The following is a 20,929-nucleotide window of genomic DNA, read 5'->3' on the forward strand; positions in this document are numbered from 1 at the left end:
AAGAAAACGTTTATTTTCGAAAAACATTCTTTATAAAAAGGGATACAATTTTAGAGCCACTTTTTAAAACCAAAGGTTAAACAAGTCGCGTAAGGCGAAATAACAACATTTAGTCAAGCTGTCGAACTCACAGAATGAAACTGAACACACTGCTTTTTTCGCCAAGACCACATACTCGTCGTTTTGTCAGTCCACCGCTCGTGGCAAAGGCAGCGAAATCGACAAGCCATGTAGAATAGTGCTGTAGCGGTCGCGCTGAGCAGGATAACACGCTTTTCTGTATGTCTATTCTTTTTAGCTTACTGAGTTTGTTTTTAATCCAAACATATCATATCTATATGTTTGTGGAATCAGGGATCGACAAGGAATAAGATGAAATTGTTTTTAAATCGATTTTGGAAAATTAATTTTAGTTTTAATCATAATTTTCAGAGCTTGTTTGTAATCCAAATATAACATATGTATATGTTTTTGGAATCAGAAAATGACGAAGAATAAGATGAAATTATTTTTGGATCGTTTAATAAAAAAATTATTTTAATTACAAGTTTCCGATTTTTAATGACCAAACTTATTCAATAGTTTTTAAGCCAACAAGCTGAAATGCAATACCAAAGTCCGGCCTTCGTCGAAGATTCCTTTGCATGAGGGTGTGACAGTGCCGCCTCAATTTTTACAATAAGCCGGATATGACGTCATCAAAGGTATTAATCGAAAAAATAAAAAAAAACGTCCGGGGATATCATTCCAAGGAACTCTCATGTCAAATTTCATAAAGATCGGTCCAGTAGTTTAGTCTGAATCGCTCTACACACACACGCGCACCATTAACAGCGCAACATCCATTGCTATTTGTAATCCTGCGTTTTAAAGAATTTGAGTGATCGCCCTTGATTTCAAAGCATTTACATATGAGTGTCCGGTAAATTCCCATTCCATGTTTTTAGTGAGTAGAGAATAGCTCGAAAGTCCGGGCGGAATTCCAACCGGACTTGCGCTAGGACAATAAAAGTTCGGGCGGAATTTCTGACCAATCAACGACGAGAATAGCTCGAAAGTCCGCGCGGAATTCCGGGGACATGGCGTATCTGGCGTTCTATACAGGACAATAAAAGTTCGGGCGGAATGAGCAGCTTAGCCGTTTTTCTCTCCCTTTGCCACCGCGTGGCGGCGCTGCGGTAAACTGGGGCCAAATCAGAGGCCAAATCTAACTTCCTGCTTGCTAGGCTCACGTTCTACAAAACAACACTTGCAGCTGATTTTTTACGCGCAAAGATGAAGAAATTCGGCGACATGCAGCTCTCTGATCTTCGCGATGAAACGAGGAGCCAAAATTGACGGGCGTAAACAAGATCTTGTGGAGAGGTAAGTGAAAGAAAACTCATTTGTTTATCTCGGCTAGGCGTCTGCTACAGGCACAAGACAAACTATCGCTGCCTTTCTCATTCTGATTCTGCTTTAAATCGCGTTGTGTTGTAAACATTTTCAGGTGAAATCAATGTATTATGAAAGAAAGGGATTCAACGAACACCCAGTAGACAGTATGGAAACAGAAGCAAAGACCGGAGAAATTGGGCAGCGAGTGGGAGACAAGCTAGATCTATCTCAACTTCCCATCCCACTGCATTCACTGTTGAGATTGATAAACAATTTTGGCGAGAGAGAGAGAGAGAGAGAGGCCGGGGTGGGGTGAACTTTGTAACTGCAAAAAACAACTTGGAAACCGTTTGTTTTTGGTGTGAAAGTTCAACAGTGCAGCTTGTTATAAAACTGAAAGAGTAATGATCATAATAAAATATATGTGTTTTTGTGCTGTCTGACAGAGAACAAAATTACAGCTATGTACTTTGCTTCCATTTGTATCAAAATACTGTATTAATTAAATCTTCTTTTTTTCCAGACTGGAAGCATACGCAAGAAACAGCAATTTTGGCAGCACAACAACCCTGGAGAAGGAGTATGCAATGACAGTGCCTGACAGCAGTCTCTACAAGGACATCAACCTGGGCTCCCCGATACCAATCATCACAGAGAGAGGTGTGGCTGCCTACCTGTCCCACAACGGAGCAAAATTGACCACCATTGCAAAGGACATGTACAAGGAAAGGTACCTGACCCATTGTAGATTTGCACCTGGACACTCTAATAATTTTTTTATCAAATCTAAATGTCAGGCACAAATGAAGACACAAGTTAATTACATTGTTGATGTTGAAATTGACGCTGATGGCTTAGTTTCTGAAGCTCAGTGTGAGTGTGCTGCAGGTATGGGACCGACAGCACACTGTAAACATGTGTCAGCTGTGTTGCATGGTCTGAGTGTGTATGTGTCTGAAGGGGGTATGAAAACTTTGGAGACCTGCACACAAACACTACAACAGTTTCATGCAGTGAAGAGAGCCTATGGTGGTTCTCCTGTAAAAGCTGAAAAGCTAAAATTGCCCTTTGGAGACATGACAGTATATGATCCAAGGCCAGTCAGTGGTCGGGAGAGGGTGAACTATTCTAGTCACTTTTTCAATACGTGGAAGGCCTGTCCTCTTGTCAGTGAAAGACCAGTCTCACACCTGTTTCAACCTGTGAACATGAGAGCAGTGGCCCATGATCATGATTACTGTGTGGAAACTGTAGAAGACCGTTGTCTTAAGGGCCTGGGGGTTGTTTCAATAAGCTCTGATGAACAGAAGAGACTGGAAAAAGTGACACGGGGACAGGCCGGAAACGCTCAGTGGGCTACAGAGAGGACCAGGAGGCTACAATCCTCAAACTTTGGCCGTGTGTGTAAGTTAACAAGTAGAAGTGACATCACAGCTCTAGCAAAAAAATGGACATACAGACAGCCAACATGCAATGCACCCTCAATCAAACACGGACAGAAATACGAATTTAAAGCCCTACACAAATTTGCGGCAGCCACTGGGAAGAAGATCAGTGCCTGTGGTTTGTATGTATGTAAAACTTATCCATTCTTGGGGGCGTCACCAGATGCTATTATTGAAGAAGAGGGTGTGTCGCAGTCAGTGGTGGAAGTGAAATGCCCCTTCAGTGCAAAAGATCTACCCATTTCAGAGAACAATGTTCCATACCTAGAAAAAAAGGAAGGCTGCTACAAACTGAAAAAGTCGCATGACTATTTCTACCAAGTTCAAGGCCAGATGTTGTGTGTAGGAGCACAGTTAGCATACTTTGTAGTGTACACTTTCAAAGACCTGGTGATACTGGAAATTCCAAAAGATGATGATTTCATCACATCAATGGTTGAGAAGTTGCAGCAGTTCTTTGACAACCATTTCAAACTTGCTCTACTTGAGACAAATCTGTACAGAGACTTTGTTGCTGATGAAAAAGCTGAGGCCGAACAAGGTGAATCGGAGTGATGGACATGGTTGATTTCAGTCTTAAAATTTATAGTATCACCATGTTTTGAAAGTATTACTTGTTAGTGTATCACATAGATACCCCCCTCCCTACACACACTTTTTTTTGTGTATACTGAGCAAAACGTATACTGAACCCACCCCATACTTAAAACACTTTTTTTTGTATAAAGAGTTTGTTTGTTACTGGCTGTAGGTGTGTAGTAAGTTAGTCTGCAACTTTGAGTGTTATCTTGATAAAGTCAATGTTAAGTTTATATGGGTTAATTTAACAGACATCTGGTGACGCACCAAAGAATGGTACAAGTTTACAGTATTTCTGAGATTGATGATTTTGCTTAATATAAACACACATAAGGTTGCAAAATTATGTATTGTGTGGGTGTGTGTTGCTAATGTTATTGTCAATCCGTAAAACAAAACACATTCAAAAAATCTCCCTCAGGCATACATGTTTAAACAAAACAGATTCTTCAAAGTATGACACATTTATTTACACACTGTGAAACCTTGATCATGCAACAGTGAATATGTTCTGTAGATTAAAATAAAGAATGATAAAGCTATACCAAAAAAGAAAGCATTTTGAGATGCACAGAGCATAGTTGGTATGCATATTGTGTGTGTGCACACAATGGATACTTATAAGTTATATGATTATTAATGATAAATCTCATTACTGTTTGGGTCTTGTAAGAACACAGACAATGTTAAACTGTATCCTGTTGGTAGCAGATACAATGTGAAGCTGAATAGTCTAATAGAGATTCTTAAAGTATATTTGAAATTACTGTTTGGCATGTTTTGTTTGTTATTAAATGGCATATGCCTTGGATTTGGATGAAATGGAAATTAATATGAAGTAAAGTTTCAAAGTAAATCCATGGAATTCTGTTTCAAGTGTTCAAAGTTTTTTTGAATGTGCGTGTGTCTGCTTTTTAAAGAAGAAAAAAAAGGCTACCTTTCTTTGCCAGTAATGACTACTATTAAAGGAAAACTGTAGTTTCAGATGTTTCAATGCTACTTAATAATAATAATAATAATAATAATGCAAACTTTTATAGCGCTATTCTAGAAAAATGTCTACTCTTAGCGCTTTACAATACATACATCGACCAAGCATACTATACACGCACAGGCAAAGAAACCGACCAAACATAACCAACAAACTATACATGCACAGGCAAAGAAAACGACCAAACATACAATACACGCACAGGCAAAGATAACGACCAAACATAAACAAACATACTATGACCAAACATAACCAACATACTATACGCGCGCAGGCAAAGAGAACAATCAGCACATGTAATAATTACTGACAACTAATAATGCAGGCAAACAGTGACAGTCCAATACTCAGTTCAATGCTACTTCACCACATTCATTAAAAACAATCACTGCCTGAATCTATATCTGTTATTTATTCACACATTTCTTTTCTTCATTGACTGAATGATAAATACAGATGGTGCTTTTGCCTTTTCAAATCCACTGGCATTGGTGTTACGCAAAGCGACTGACCACTGTTTTTCTGAAGTTACACAGATAAAAGCATACTGTGATGATTCTGGATGCAAGTCTTGTCTCTAACAGGTTAAGTTTATGTTGACAGATGGTGTAAACTTTAGCCATGCCTATTATTCTTTCAACATGCACCCTCTTGCTGGCAATTTTTCTGTCTTTTTGCAAGGTAGCAACACCTAGCCTGTTTTTCTTCTTAAAAAATGCTGGTATGTTGATCAGTACATTTCTTGGTGCAAAAATGTCTTGAACGTTAAACCCCTTGTCAGCCATAATGGAGTCCCCACTTTCACAAAGAAGGGGTAGTGGGCTGCGCTCAACAATCTGTCTGTCACTTGTGGAACCCCCATATGCATCAGACACATATGATGTTAGACCACTAGGGGTGACACCTACCAATACTTTTACTGTGTTGCCATGTTTATAGGTGGAGAAACTAGCTTTCTGTGCTCTTGGGTTTGATGGCTGTTTTACCCTCACTTCTGTCGCATCAACAATGACCCTTGTGGTAGGAAATTTGAGTTTAAAATCTGTCGGGCAGAAGTGGGTTACTAAATGACGATCTGGCCACCAATTTATTTCTCCCCACTGAAGGTAGCAGAAGTTTACCCATGTTACAAAAACATTCTGCACAGTAAACTCTGACACACCAAACATTCTTGCTAATTCAATATGTGGGTAATGCCGCCTCAATTTAACGAGCATCAAAAGGAACTGATTTTCAACAGACAAACAAGCACAAGATTTAGAATAAGCATATTTGAGACAGTTAATGTTTTCACCCAGAGACCAAAGGGCATGCTGGAAAATAGAGTAGCTTTCAAGTCCTGTGTAATGATGCACAAATTTGTCAGAGTGTTTGATAGAATCAATACATAAGTAGGGCTGTTGCACACTGTTGATGCCCTTGGTTCCTTGGCAAGCTTGTACTGTCTCGACTTGAGGTCCAAATTCATGGCTGGTTGTAGTACTACTAGTAGGGAAAAAATAGCTATCTGTTGAAGAACAGGGTGCAGGGTTACTTTCCACAGTGTCAGATGCATTGACTTCAGTAGAATCAATCTCCACTTCAGCTTCAATAATAAATTCTTCATCTTGTATAATTATGTCAGGTTCATAACTTTCATTCTCCTCTGCATGAAGGCTTTCCCACTCAGCAGCTTTTTTTTCAGTTTGGAGTTTTCGTCGCTTCGACAGTCTTTCCTCTCTGCTGTTTTGAGCTGGGGTCCTGATTTTGGTCCAATGGAAGATGCTTGGTACTGCCGTCTTCTTCAGATATTTCTGCTTCCGCGGCAACCCTGCAAATTAACACATTCATTCTATAAGTACAACTTCTTCTTCTTCTTCTGGTTCGGTGAAAAATCCCTGTACAGGGCAATTACTTCACGTTTAGTGGTGCGCTGCAGCTATAAGAAAGGAAAATAAAATAATATAAACGGGGCCTAGAACACACGGACGAACAGACGAGCGAACAGACAACTAAACACACACACTGTCAGTTTTCACGTCTCTTGATTGAGCGATATTGACTTGCTTGGAGCTGCCAGGGGTATGAGCCCCAGCCAACGTACCCGGCCTCAATCCGTCAACAACCCTACTTTGACAGTGACTAAGATAATTATATAGGTTATTTTATGGGAACGGGGGGAGGAGGGGATTTCTATTGTGAACGTACAGGAGGGGGGAGGGAGAGGTGGCGACTATTGCAGGGTGGGGGCAATCCTGAGCCAGGACTCAATGTTCTAAAAATACCGGGAGAAAAACACCGGTAAAAACACGTAAAGTGTGTGAATTTCGTAACAGAACAATTTAGCAGTGTGTCCCGAACCACAAACTGAATGTTAAAGCGTTAATAGCCTCCGTCACTGACCAAAATCTGCGACCAAAACAATGTAAACATACCGTACCGTCAGTTCCAAAGTCCGAAGCATGGTAGTCACTTGGAAGAAAATGCTCCTTGCACACAATGCTGCAGTTGGTAGCCTTCCAATTCTTCTTCTCCTCCTCCCGCTTCACTGCAGTTTCCCATTGTTTGCGACGATTAGGATCCTTTGGAAATAGATGTCCCGATCGATTCGAACATCCGTAAACACAACATGTACTCGGCATTGTACACGCTGTGTACCAAAATGGCAGTGCGTCACTCAAGCGCCTGGCCCCAAATTACCGAGGCGACACCGCGCGGCGCCAAGGGCGATAATTTCAGCAAAGTCGACCATTGCTGACCAATCAACGACGAGAATAGCTCGAAAGTCAGCGCGGAATTACGGCCATTTTCAAACAATTTATTTCGTGCAGTTAGGACAGGAAATATAATGTAGGCAATCGGGAGACTCGTGTTGGCGCTAGACCTAACTTTTAAAACCTATATGATGAATTGACAGCATTGTGACAAACATTCTTAAATCATGAAAGAATTTTTTTTTTTATCAAGACAAGTGCAATTCGCTGGTTTGAAAGTTTGAAAAAAGAAAAGCCCGGAAGCGTGTCACGCAAGGTCTTGTTTGCCCAAGCAAACACATTTTCTGCATAACGCTGGCTTCTTTGAAGTCACACGCAGTCGTTTGTTGCATCTTAGATTCAGGGGTAAACGTGCTATTGCGGAAACAGAGTCGCATTGAAAACACAGACTGACGACTAAATACATCACGTATGTTAAAAAAAAAAAAAAAGGAAAGTGGGTCACATGGGGCCACGATGGCTCGGGGGTTGAATAAACCACCAGAACTGGTGTGTGGTTTACGGATGCTAAATAGCCATTCAAACAAACTGAGTCATTTAATGCTGTTAAATGCTATTCTAAGTGTGCTCCATAAGGTTAGAATTGCTTATTTCGTGAACGATTGTGCTAACAATCCAAGAGAACGTATCCATGCGCCTGTGCCCCTTCTTTCAATTTGAGAAGATTCTTCTCACCCTCCATATTAGTGACATTTCCACATTGTTAAATGATGCTTGACCCTAAAATTCCCCGCCGCAAAATGCAGATGTGTTTTTCTGACAGATTTCGAGCTAGACCATGCAGCATTTGGAAGTCGACTGATTCGATTGACTGTCCGTAACCGACGACAGCGTCAGTTCAGTACAGTAAATTAACGGTTTTCGCATATTTCAGGACAACATCTATGTAAATAGAAAACGCGAAGGCTTCAAAACATTCTTACCATGTAAACATAGCACCAGCCTCCCAGATGACGTCACTCAGTTGCTTGGGGGTTGTTCATTATTTGGGAGTGTAGAAACGTCTGGTAGATGTTTTGCTGCTAATAATTAACTGAATATAAAAGTAAAACTGTACGCTTAGGGGTACGTTAAGCAGAACTGTAACACACACTGTAGGTTGCTAATCGATAAGATGATGCAGAGGGTAATCAAATCGTTAAATGCACGGTCGGTGATTTAACCGTCAATACCCCGAAATTTACATCTGTGGCAAGAAACCTGCAAGACAGGGCAAAGCCGACACAAACACAAAAGTAGATCCAACTCGACCTGTTCACACAATTATCCAAACGCCCGCAGAAAAGTGTGCCTTGTAAAACGTTCTGATCTCTTGTCTTTACCGGCAATATCGTTATTGAAACAATCACTGTGCGCTAAGAGATTTATCTTGAAAATAATGATTGAACTCGCTACACGCTTCGTTCAATAATTCATTTGATCGTTTTGGTCTATAAATCTCTTAACGCACTGTGATGTCTCAATAACTCAAATTGTCAGTAAGTACTGGTGTCACATGACTGATGTGAACCAGTTGATTGGCTAATGGCGATGCGCTTAAATCTGTTAGCGCACTCCAAGAGTGCGCTAACTTTTCCACAGAGCGTATTCTTACGCCCTTTGCCAAAGCGAGACTGTACTCTCATCCTCAGAATTAATTAATGACATGTAGCTTATATTCTCCACTTTACCAAAAAATAACCATAAATTTCCTGCGGCTCAAAGCAGAAGTGGTTTTTTTTCTGACAGATCGCAGGCGCCTGTGCCACAGTGAATCCCACTGATCTAAAAATAGAAGCGGCTGTGTCTCTTCCACAATGGTCTCTTCTCGTTTTGACTTGCAAAGATTCTTCTCATATGCCGTGTTAGTGGCATGTAGCTTATTAACCACATTACCAAATGATGAGTTAGTATAAAATTCCCAGCGGCAAACAGAAAACACAAGTGTTATTCCGATAACGTACCAGCTAGACCAGCATTTGAAAGTCGACTCTGTTATAGTAGACTACACTGAAATACGACTGCATCAGTTCAGTAAATGAATGGTTTCCGAATTATTATTTCAAGGCAACAACAATCGGAATCGAAAACGTGTAGGGTTAAGAACGTTCTTACCATGTATAAAACTTATTACCAGCCTGCCTCATGCGTGCAGACGAGCAATTTTTGTTTTTAAAATGAGACTGCAGTTCAGTGGTTCGATTGCCCTAGCCGCCTAGCAGACGACATAAACCCCGCAGCAAATTAACATGTTGGGCAAATGTGAACAAACAAACGATGGGGATATAATACGTGTAGAGTTCAGAGCATTCTTACCGTTCATATATAGTACCAGACTCCCCGATGAGTGAAGATACAACACGAGAAACATACCACATTTACTTTGAAAATGTGCTAACCGTGGCCTTCGAGTCAATTCAAGGGGCAACACTCTGCACAGTCAATCTGTCGAAGCTCGATGAAGGTTTCGAATCGCAAATAACTAAGAGTCCTTTCTCCGAGTTTAAATGAGGTCTGTATGAAAGATCATCACTTTTTAGCTTAACGCTACTCTGGAATTTACCAACAGAAATTAAAACAAGAGTTTGCGTGTGACGAAAGCACGACACACTTGAGACAGCCCACACAAAAGTAGATCTGACACAAACCTGACCACACAGTTACGCCTATCCAAATGCGCGTTGCTTCTTCTTCTTCTTCTGCGTTCGATGTTGAAAAATGCGCGTAGCAAAATGTGCGTTTTGAATCTTCTTTTTTCTCTGGTGGTACTGACAATATCGTTTTTGAAACAATCCCATTGCACTAAGGGATTTATAGAGCAAATCTCGAAAATAATTATTGAACTCAGGCCTATGCGCTTCGTTCAATAATGAATTTTCTCGATTTGCTCTATAAATCCCTTAGTGCACTGGGATGTCTCAATAACTTAAATAATTAGTACGTGTGCTCCGCAGACGTCATACTCAAAACGGTGTGTGTGGCTCTGATTGTCACAGCGTGACGTCATATTCAAAACGCCATTTGTGGCTCTATTTTTTGCAGCATGACGTCATATCGCACCATCCGCCGCGTGCAGGACTGTGTCGACGACGTCAAGCGCTGGATGACCTGCAACAAACTAAAACTAAATGATGACAAAACCGAAGTCCTCCTCATCCACCCTAAAAACAAGCCTCTCCCTCCTTCTGTTCCTTCTTCTATCTCTGTAGGCAACTCTGTCATCAAACTCTCATCCTCTGCTAGAAACCTTGAAGTGACCTTCACAGACACCCTCTCCATGGACAAGCACATCACGAACATCTGTAGATCTGCATACACTGAGATCAGAAAAATCAGCAGCATTAGACATCTTTCCTTTGACGCCACCAAAACTCTTGTCTGCTCTCTCATTCTCTCCAAATTTGACTACTGCAACGCTCTACTCACAGACATTCCCCAGCACCTCACAGACAAACTTCAGAAAGTCCAAAACACAGCAGCTAGACTCATCTTCAGGGCAAAGAAACACGACCACATACAACCACTCATGCAACAACACCACTGGCTTCCTATATCTTCCCGCATAATACACAAGACCTCCAACATCTGCTTCAACTCTTTCACTGATCCTCACTTTCCTGAACTCTTGCATCCTTACACTCCATCCAGACAGCTTCGCTCATCCACTGACAGCAGAATACTTTCCATCCCACGTACCAAAACCAAAACCACTGGCGACCGTTCTTTCTCCTTTTCTGCTCCCACTCTCTGGAATCAACTTCCCCACCCCATCCGTCACTGTAAAACCTCTTCCACTTTCAAAAAGTCCCTTAAAACCCACCTTTTCAAGTCTGCTTACACAATACCTGAAGCACACGCCTGCCTCGTGATATGTTTTTATCTGCCAGCATTCCAATAAACTCACTAGTTAAATGTTTTTATTGGGTAGTCTCACATTATTAACACTATATATATGTACTACTGTTGTTTGTAAAATATGTTTTAAACGCTTACTCAATTCTTTTTATGTATTTAAATATTTGTTGAATTTATTGTGTGTGTGTGTGTGTGTGTGTGCGTGCGTGCGTGCGTGCGTGCGTGCGTGCGTGCGTGTGTGTGTGTGTGTAAGTGTGTATGTGTGCTTGTGTGAGGTTGGGTGTGTGTCAAAATGTGTTGTGCAATATGGCATGAAATTTTTTTAGATTTGTTGTTAAAAATTACAGCTTTGTATACCATGTTTATTATCTTTTACGAAGTAATTATAGTTAAATAGTCTTATGTTTTTTATTTACCTTCTTAGGATTATGGAGTTTTATGCACTGCCTTTTATAGTTAACTAGATTTTTGTATTTGAAATAGTCCATTGTGGTCGGTGTAGGCCTTAAGCTTATTTTAATCGTTTGTCCAGTATTTAATTTAATTCTCTATTTTTGTATGAACTTGTTTAGTGTTCTTAGTATGTCTTGTTAGGCTAAGTTCTATTTAATTAGTGTATGTTTGCGTGTGCTTATACTTAGTGATATTGTAAAGCGCATAGTGCTTTTAGTTATGCGCTATAGAAATCTCCTTAATAAATAAATAAATAAATACTAACAAAGCTGTGCCTCGCTCTGTTTGTTACAGCGTGACGTCATACTCAAAGCGCTGTGTGTGCTGTGTTCGTTACAGCGTGACGTCATATTCAAAACACTGTGTTTTGCTCTGTTTGTTACAGCATGACGTCATATTCAAAACGGGGTGCGTGGCTCTGTTTGCTGACGTTCAACATCCTGTTTATCATCTTGGTCAGCTTCCACTCGTCAGGTCAGTGACAATTCAAATCATGCCATTTATGCGATTATGCTTCCGATACATGTTACGTGTTTATGTTTTGATAATAATCATTATGTATGTATTGTTATAACGGACACACGAGAGTATGCATATGGCAATGGATGAGAGGGTGCGGGTATGGGTGTGAGGGTGCGGGTATGGGTGTGAGGGTGCGGGTATGGGTGTAAGGGGGCGGGTATGGATGTGAGGGTGCGGGTATGGGTGTGCGGGTATGGGTGTGAGGGTGCGGGTATGGGTGTGAGGGTGCGGGTATGGGTGTGAGGGTGCGGGTATGGGTGTGAGGGTGCGGGTATGGGTGTGAGGGTGCGGGTATGGGTGTGAGGGTGCGGGTATGGGTGTGAGGGTGCGGGTATGGGTGTGAGGGTGCGGGTATGGGTGTGAGGGTGCGGGTATGGGTGTGAGGGTATGGGTGTGAGGGTGCGGGTATGGGTGTGAGGGTGCGGGTATGGGTGTGAGGGTGCGGGTATGGGTGTGAGGGTGCGGTTATGGGTGTGAGGGTGCGGGTATAGGTGTGGGGGTGCGGGTATGGGTGTGAGGGTGCGGGTATGGGTGTAAGGGGGCGGGTATGGATGTGAGGGTGCGGGTATGGGTGTGAGGGTGCGGGTATAGGGGTGAGGGTGCGGGTATGGGTGTGAGGGTGCGGGTATGGGTGTGAGGGTGCGGGTATGGGTGTGAGGGTGCGGGTATAGGTGTGAGGGTGCGGGTATGGGTGTGAGGGTGCGGGTATGGGTGTGAAGGTGCGGGTATAGGTGTGAGGGTGTGGGTATGGGTGTGAGGGTGCGGGTATGGGTGTGAGGGTGCGGGTAAGAGGGTGCGGGTATGGGTGTGAGGGTGAGGGTATGGGTGTGAGGGTGCGGGTATGGGTGTGAGGGTGCGGGTATGGGTGTGAGGGTGCGGGTATGGGTGTGAGGGTGAGGGTGTGAGGGTGCGGGTTTGGGTGTGAGGGTGCGGGTATGAGGGTGCGGGTATGGGTGTGAGGGTGAGGGTATGGGTGTGAGGGTGCGGGTATGGGTGTGAGGGTGCGGGTATGGGTGTGAGGGTGCGGGTATGGGTGTGAGGGTGCGGGTATGGGTGTGAGGGTGAGGGTGTGAGGGTGCGGGTTTGGGTGTGAGGGTGCGGGTATGGGTGTGAGGGTGCGGGTATGGGTGTGAGGGTGCGGGCATGGGTGTGAGGGTGCGGGTGTGGGTGTGAGGGTGCGGGTATGGGTGAGGGTGCGGGTATGGGTGTGAGGGTGCGGGTATGGGTGTGAGGGTGCGGGTATGGGTGTGAGGGTGCGGGTATGGGTGTGAGGGTGCGGGTATGGGTGTGGGTGGTTTGGGTAATGTGCGTATTGGTGTTTACATTTGAGGTGTTTACATGTTTTAGAATTTGATTTTATGTGATGTTATTTGTGTACACGAGCCAGAAGAAAACTTTCTGTTTGTCCAACCATGAGATTGTAACGTTGTATTGAACTGAATTGTGTTATAAAGGCCCACTAGGTTTCCTAAAAACTGTTTGCCGGAACATTTTCAACATTTGCTCAGAGCTAGAACGTTTTGCCGATCAAACACCTCAGAGCTGGAACATTTCGTTTGTGCTGCATAACATGCAGATTTCACCACTTTGATGCCATCCGCTGATAGGAAGTGTTCAATTATATGGTACTAGATGATTACCCGCTTCGCCGGGTACCGGCTTCGCCGGGAAGAAGTAGAGCCGAATACCAGGCTGCGCCTGGGACACGCGCAAAACACTGGAGACCTTCTAAAAATAGTAACGTGCAGTGACCTTCTAAAAATAGTAACGTAGTAACGGGAATATGGATTGACGCCACACGGAGGAAGGGAGATAATCGCGGCTGAAAACACTGGAGAAGATAAGGAAGAGTTACTGGTAGTGGATCCCGACAAAAAACAAAAAAAAATCGGTTCAGCGCGCACAGCGCTGCGCGCTGAGAGCACGTGTTGAAATATCTCATCGATGAGGTTGTGTCCGGGGTGTAGCTGAATACGGTGTCCAAATTTGAAAAAGATCCACCGAGAACTTTGGCCGTGCATCGCGAACAGACAGACAGACAGACACTAGTCGTATATATATATAGATTCTATCAGCAGGAGTACATATTCCATCTATACGGGCTTTATTGTGTCCGTTTTGCGAATCGCGTCAGAGCTGGAACAAACCTAAGCTCCGCCCATTTCGCAATTGCTCAGAACTGGTTCATCGATTTAACGAGTTGATTCATTTTGTGAGAAATCTAGGAGCAATCTGAAAACAAATGTGACGTCAAAACCTTGCTTTTGCATTGCGTCAGCTCCCCATTAGGGGTTCGATGGTCTGTGTTAGTCTGCATTGAGCATAACCACGAAAATGCACAATAATCTCCAGTTGTTGACATAAATGATCAATTACTCCGATATCTATTCATTGTAGCATCTAGTTGCCTACATTTGATAATACCCAATACATTTGTAAACGCTACAAACCAAAAAGTATAGTGGAACACTGCCTTAGATACCTACAGTTGCGATCGATCTTAGCCGACTGCGAACACTACCGCCTCAGAGCTTTTAACGCATGGAACGTCTCGCACACCGTGAGGCCACTGATCATAAAAAGTAATATATCCTTTGAAAGGCTAACCATTGGTTACTACGTCATAATTGACGAGGTTCTTTTGGGTTTTTTGTCCTGTCTTCGTTTATTACTTCTTCTTGCCTTCATTCCTCTTAGATGAGACACAGTAACAAATACAGGCATACGGACAGACAGAGAGACCTCGGACTACTAATACAGGCATACGGACAGACAGAGAGACCTCGGACTACTAATACAGGCATACGGACAGACAGAGAGACCTCGGACTACTAATACAGGCATACGGACAGACAGAGAGACCTCGGACTACTAATACAGGCATACGGACAGGCAGAGAGACCTCGGACTACTAATACAGGCATACGGACAGACAGAGAGACCTCGGACTACTAATACAGGCATACGGACAGGCAGAGAGACCTCGGAGTACTAATACAGGCATACGGACAGACAGAGAGACCTCGGACTACTAATACAGGCATACGGACAGACAGAGAGACCTCGGACTACTAATACAGGCATACGGACAGACAGAGAGACCTCGGACTACTAATACAGGCATACGGACAGGCAGAGAGACCTCGGACTACTAATACAGGCATACGGACAGACAGAGAGACCTCGGACTACTAATACAGGCATACGGACAGGCAGAGAGACCTCGGACTACTAATACAGGCATACGGACAGACAGAGAAACCTCGGACTACTAATACAGGCATACGGACAGACAGAGAGACCTCGGACTACTAATACAGGCATACGGACAGACAGAGAGACCTCGGACTACTAATACAGGCATACGGACAGACAGAGAGACCTCGGACTACTAATACAGGCATACGGACAGACAGAGAGACCTCGGACTACTAATACAGGCATACGGACAGACAGAGAGACCTCGGACTACTAATACAGGCATACGGACAGACAGAGAGACCTCGGACTACTAATACAGACATACGGACAGACAGAGAGACCTCGGACTACTAATACGGGCATACGGACAGACAGAGAGACCTCGGACTACTAATACAGGCATACGGACAGACAGAGAGACCTCGGACTACTAATACAGGCATACGGACAGACAGAGAGACCTCGGACTACTAATACAGGCATACGGACAGACAGAGAGACCTCGGACTACTAATACAGGCATACGGACAGGCAGAGAGACCTCGGACTACTAATACAGGCATACGGACAGACAGAGAGACCTCGGACTACTAATACAGGCATACGGACAGACAGAGAGACCTCGGACTACTAATACAGGCATACGGACAGGCAGAGAGACCTCGGACTACTAATACAGGCATACGGACAGACAGAGAGACCTCGGACTACTAATACAGGCATACGGACAGACAGACAGACCTCGGACTACTAATACAGGCATACGGACAGACAGAGAGACCTCGGACTACTAATACAGGCATACGGACAGACAGAGAGACCTCGGACTACTAATACAGGCATACGGACAGGCAGAGAGACCTCGGAGTACTAATACAGGCATACGGACAGACAGAGAGACCTCGGACTACTAATACAGGCATACGGACAGGCAGAGAGACCTCGGACTACTAATACAGGCATACGGACAGACAGAGAGACCTCGGACTACTAATACAGGCATACGGACAGGCAGAGAGACCTCGGACTACTAATACAGGCATACGGACAGACAGAGAGACCTCGGACTACTAATACAGGCATACGGACAGGCAGAGAGACCTCGGACTACTAATACAGAGAGAACTCATATATTTTACGTATTTCATTCCATTTTAAGGAGCAACGGAGGTACTCTCTGAGGGCCTTGTTTAAATGATAACGATCAACTCAGGAGGGAAAAAACAAGAGAGGAAAAAAAACCCACATCAAAGGCAGAAAAATACAGAATCACTGTGACACATGTACCATTAGGCCTATTTACAAACAAATGCCACAGCAAGCTTTCTTTGGACGACTGTCGTTGTCTCAAAACTCACATTCTACCTTCTGTCCGAAAGAATATAATCTTATATAGCTATTCTGATGAACACGTGGGGGAATTCGGGGGCTGTGATTGGATGGTCTTTTCCGAACATCAAAGCATAATGCGGCGGAAGTCGGCCATTTTACTCAATATCCAAAAGCATATTGTCGATTGTTACGGCTGGTACTTGCGTGTAAATGTATGTGTGTTGCTACTACTCTATCAGAAAAATGCGTGTGCTACTCTGTTTACAAACTCCCGTCTCACACACACACACACACAACACTCAAACAAGGCACAAAGACTGAACACAATTTCTGCCCTTTGCCCTCGTACCTATATTTAAGCAATCACAAATATTAACCAGCAATCACAACAAAATATAAATATAATATCTCACATCCACTCAAAAGACTCTTTCATTCAATACAACATATTATTAACTTGAGTAGGATGAAATGAAAGCCTTTCCCTCGACGATGTCGTCCTTGTTGACTCTCAATTCATGTGTCGACTCACAATTCAGTGGCCGCACACACTATTCTGGATTCGTCCAATCCTTTGCTACACAACTTAGCTGGTTACCTCACTTGCCAACTCACAGTTCAGTGGTTACAAGTTATTCTGGATTCGCACAATCCTATTCCATATACACAGTTCTGTGGGTGCGCACACTCTTCTAGGTCGCACAATATTCTGTTTACTCACGACTCAGCGGGTCCGACACTTGCACCACATCACACCCATGACATGGCGACATTCATGGTGATATGGGGTACACACCAGATGCAAGTTCTCCAGCGCTGCGTTACAACCATGCGCCGACGCTACTGGTCCTGGCTGCAAGGAGGGGACGCTCCTCTTCTCATGATACGTCATGACGTCATATGATTCCTAGCATATTGACGTAATGCTAAACATCCGGTTATCTCGAGTTTTCTCCGTAATACATGTCCGTGGGTTTTTCAATGTTCGGTTATTTCCGTGGCTTCATGCGGAAAGGGAACCGTCGTCTGCAATCAGCGACATGGACCATTCTGGTACTTGTTGCTGACAAAAACATGATTTTAACACAGAATTTAATGTCAGAATAGCTATATAAACGCTATTGTGTTTTCATCGTAGCAATAGGGTCCGATATTTAGACTCGAACAAGTATAATGCGACTCGTCTTCGACTCGTCGGCATTATACTTGTCTCGTCTAAATATCGGGCCCTATTGCTACGCTGAAAACACAATAGCTGGTAACGTTGTACTGCCTTGAAATAAAATGCCAACAAAGACAAGGAAGCTGTTGCAAGGTAAGCTTACCAAACGTTACATAGCGAATCATGATACAGACAACGCCGCTTAACTCGATCTCGTCGGCCCCCCCCCCCCCCCCCCAAAGAGTTCGAGGTATGCGAAGTTCGTGTTATCCAACACGTCGGATAGCTCGATTTTTCAAAGGAAGACTTCGAGCTATCCGAAGTCGAGGTAAGTGAAGGATTTTTAGTGATATAAAGAAGGCTGGTGGCCGGGACCAATGGTTCACTTCGACGTATCCGAAAAATCGAGGTAAGCAGCGTAGTCTATCTACAGGACAGCTCTCAGCAGGCTCTTGGGGCTTTTTTGATGATGTGTGCAAATCTGCTTGCTATGGTGTATATATGTACGTATTTACTTGCGGCATGTGTGTGTGTTTGTGTGTGTGACGGTTTGTGTGTGCGTGTGTGTGTGTGTGTGTGTGTGTGTGTGTGTGTGTGTGTGTGTGTGTGTGTGTGTGTTTGTATGTGCTTGTATGCTGACTTTATTAGCAGGCATCTGTCAAAAATTGTTACGATCAACGATCAAGTAAGTGTAATATCATGTATACTTTTGATTTGATTAGGTGAAATGCTGCTTTTGTACATTTTCTTTTGTTTTAACATTGTAAAAACCAATACACTGGTTATACAAGTAAACAATCCATCCATCTCTCCCTCTGAGAACTATTTGTCACCCTCCACCACGGAATGAGTCGCATGTCACCTTTGCATGATTTTCATATTTTTACATTTTCCTAGAGTTTGTTTTGCTCAATCCAGTGGTGAAAACCGTTTAAAAAAAATGAGTTATAAGCCTGTGACTAAGGTGACCCTAGCCTAGTGCAGAACCACGCGAGGTGACGTGCGACTCATTTCGTGGTGGAGGGTCACATATTCCATGTTTTGTTTGCGACATAATCTTATGACGTTTACATTTATGCGTCACTTCTCGTTTGACGTCATATGGAGATAAAAAAAAAAGTGGGAGATCGAGCTAACCGATGTGATGAAAATAAGGTGGGACCTGGGCATGAGATCGAGTTAAGCAGAAAATCAAGCTATCCAAAGTCGAGGTAAGTGAAGGAATTTTAGTGATAACAAGAAGGCTGCTGGCCGGGACCAATGGTTCACTTCGACGTATTCGGAAAATCGAGTTAAGCGAGTTTGAGTTAAGCGGCGTTGTCTGTAGTGCATAAACAGCAAACAGTACAATCAAAGAGAGAATCGAGCCTGGAATGAAACGCGATACAGATCTAGCTTCCAAAAACTGTCTTTCAAGTTCAAGGAAGTTGTTGCAAGGTAAGACTTACTAAATTGTACAGACAAAACCATGACAGTGCATGTTTTGCATCTGAGGAAAAAATCGTGATCATTTTGACTTTGAGAACAGATTCATTCCGTTTCCTTATATCTGCATGTTCAAGTAAATGATGGACAGTTTTTTTTCGGGCAGAGTAAACTTAACTTGAGACTCTACTGCAAGTCTTGAAATTCACATAAATCGAACCACGAACAATTAAAGACATCCAAACATTACAGGCACTTTAGATCAACTCATTTCACTAGAGGTGACTGCCTAGCACTGTGTTTGACATCCGTGTCTGCTGAAATAAAAAGAAATTAAAACAAAACGGATTAACAGTAGGTGACACGTTATCAGAGTGGGAGACACTAGATCTGTCTCTGTACTTACCGGGATACGGCACTGCGCTTTCGGCAGCTCTTCCTCGCGTGGACATTGGAAAAACGCTGTGCAGATCAAATTGTAGGAAATCTCCCTTTGGTAGCTTCTTTATTTACTTTTCTGGAGCTTAGAAACCGAACAACATGAAATCGTCTTCCCCGAATCGGCGAATGCAGAAATGAGAACTGGAGAAGTGAATCTATACCACAATCCTTCGCGCGACCCCTGACCTGGTCTTGACACCTGACCTGGTCTACATACCACACACGACAGAAACCAGTCAACCGCTTGTACCCCTTCAAAATCCCCCTCCACCCGTTTTCTTTGGATACACGCTTTAACTACACACATGCCGACACAATGTTGATCATTGCTTCAATATTTTGAAGATGGTGCTTGAAAAACAACCAGGTGAAATGAGTATTTCGGTGTTCAGTCAAATGTTAAAGTTTCTATCACACACATACACACACACGCACAGACAGACAAAGTTTACGATCGCATAGGCTACACTTACGTGAGCCAAAAACGGTTAAAAACAGACGACAGCGATTGACCCCGAAAATCGACTTCCTTTGTTGTATTTTCAGAATGTGAAGAAAAGAGTGTGACAAAGCTTTAAGCCACCCTCATACGGTGCAAACATACCTCCATTTGAACGCTTACCGCTCGGGAACATCCCGGCTGCTTTCTTTTGAGAATGAGACATTTTCAAAGAATTCATTTCGTGCAGTTAGAATGGAGACAATCGGAAGCCTCATTTTGTCGCTAAGACTACCTTTTAAAATACAAATAATAAATTGACAGCATTATTAAATCATGAAACAACTCTGTTTTCATCAAGACAAGATTAGTACAATTCGAAGTTTTGAAAGTTTAAAAAAAGGAAGCCCGGAAGCAAGTCATGCAAGGTCGTGTTTTCCCAAACAGACGATTTTTCGGCATACCACTAATTTCTTTGAAGTCAACCGCTCAAAGTTCGTGTCACTCGCAATCGTTTGTTACATTTTAGATTCAGAGCCGGTACACAATAACGTGCTATTGCAGTTACAGCAAGTTGTTTTGTTCGGCTAGCTTGCGTATTTTGTGTGCTATACTATTCCTACTGATGCAGGTGTTGATACACAAGCTATCTAAACAAAACAACTTGTTCAGGGTAGATAATTGATTTGACTTTCTTCTTGTATGTAAAAGTTGCAAAGTTTTGCCTACTGTAATTTTTTTGTCGATTTTTAATTGTGCACTTCCGTTTTTGTCTGGTCGATTTTGAGGGTACCTTTGTTGTAACGTCGGTCACCTAATCCCCGTAAAAGGACATTTGTAATCCAAAAGGTGATCCTGATAGTCAAGCGGACGGCTTTAACAGGCATGTACAGTTTTTAATGAAATGACAAGGGAATTAATGCTTTATTTCGGGTGCGAAATCTGTTGCAATAATGTTTTCGTCAAGTTTAGTTC

The 20,929-nt window shown here is 43.0% G+C and overlaps 2 protein-coding genes across 2 annotated transcripts; one reads left to right on the forward strand and one right to left on the reverse strand.

Moving 5' to 3' along the window:
* The first annotated feature begins 1,130 nt into the window (after window positions 1-1,130).
* Window positions 1,131-3,849, forward strand: LOC138947570 (uncharacterized). Its single transcript, XM_070319057.1, has 2 exons — window positions 1,131-1,365; window positions 1,901-3,849. Exons 1-2 carry the CDS (start codon window positions 1,316-1,318, stop codon window positions 3,375-3,377), a joined length of 1,527 nt encoding a protein of 508 aa, XP_070175158.1. The 5' UTR covers window positions 1,131-1,315; the 3' UTR covers window positions 3,378-3,849.
* A 150-nt stretch (window positions 3,850-3,999) lies between these two features.
* LOC138946581 (uncharacterized) lies at window positions 4,000-7,013 on the reverse strand. Its single transcript, XM_070318027.1, has 2 exons — window positions 6,812-7,013; window positions 4,000-6,202 (listed from the first exon to the last, which is right to left on the reverse strand). Exons 1-2 carry the CDS (start codon window positions 7,011-7,013, stop codon window positions 4,887-4,889), a joined length of 1,518 nt encoding a protein of 505 aa, XP_070174128.1. The 3' UTR covers window positions 4,000-4,886.
* Window positions 7,014-20,929: the final 13,916 nt, after the last annotated feature.

The sequence above is a fragment of the Littorina saxatilis genome, linkage group LG14, assembly GCF_037325665.1.
Source record: "Littorina saxatilis isolate snail1 linkage group LG14, US_GU_Lsax_2.0, whole genome shotgun sequence".
In the NCBI taxonomy this organism is placed as follows: Eukaryota; Metazoa; Mollusca; class Gastropoda; order Littorinimorpha; family Littorinidae; genus Littorina; species Littorina saxatilis.

Excerpts from the sequence above, each read along its gene's own strand:
- LOC138946581 (XM_070318027.1), bottom strand. The coding sequence starts at position 7,013 with ATGCCGAGTACATGTTGTGTTTACGGATGTTCGAATCGATCGGGACAT. Across the intron at positions 6,203-6,811 it reads TTCGGACTTTGGAACTGACG|GGTTGCCGCGGAAGCAGAAA; the intron begins GTACGGTATGTT and ends GTTAATTTGCAG.
- LOC138947570 (XM_070319057.1), top strand. The coding sequence starts at position 1,316 with ATGAAACGAGGAGCCAAAATTGACGGGCGTAAACAAGATCTTGTGGAG. Across the intron at positions 1,366-1,900 it reads AAACAAGATCTTGTGGAGAG|ACTGGAAGCATACGCAAGAA; the intron begins GTAAGTGAAAGA and ends CTTTTTTTCCAG.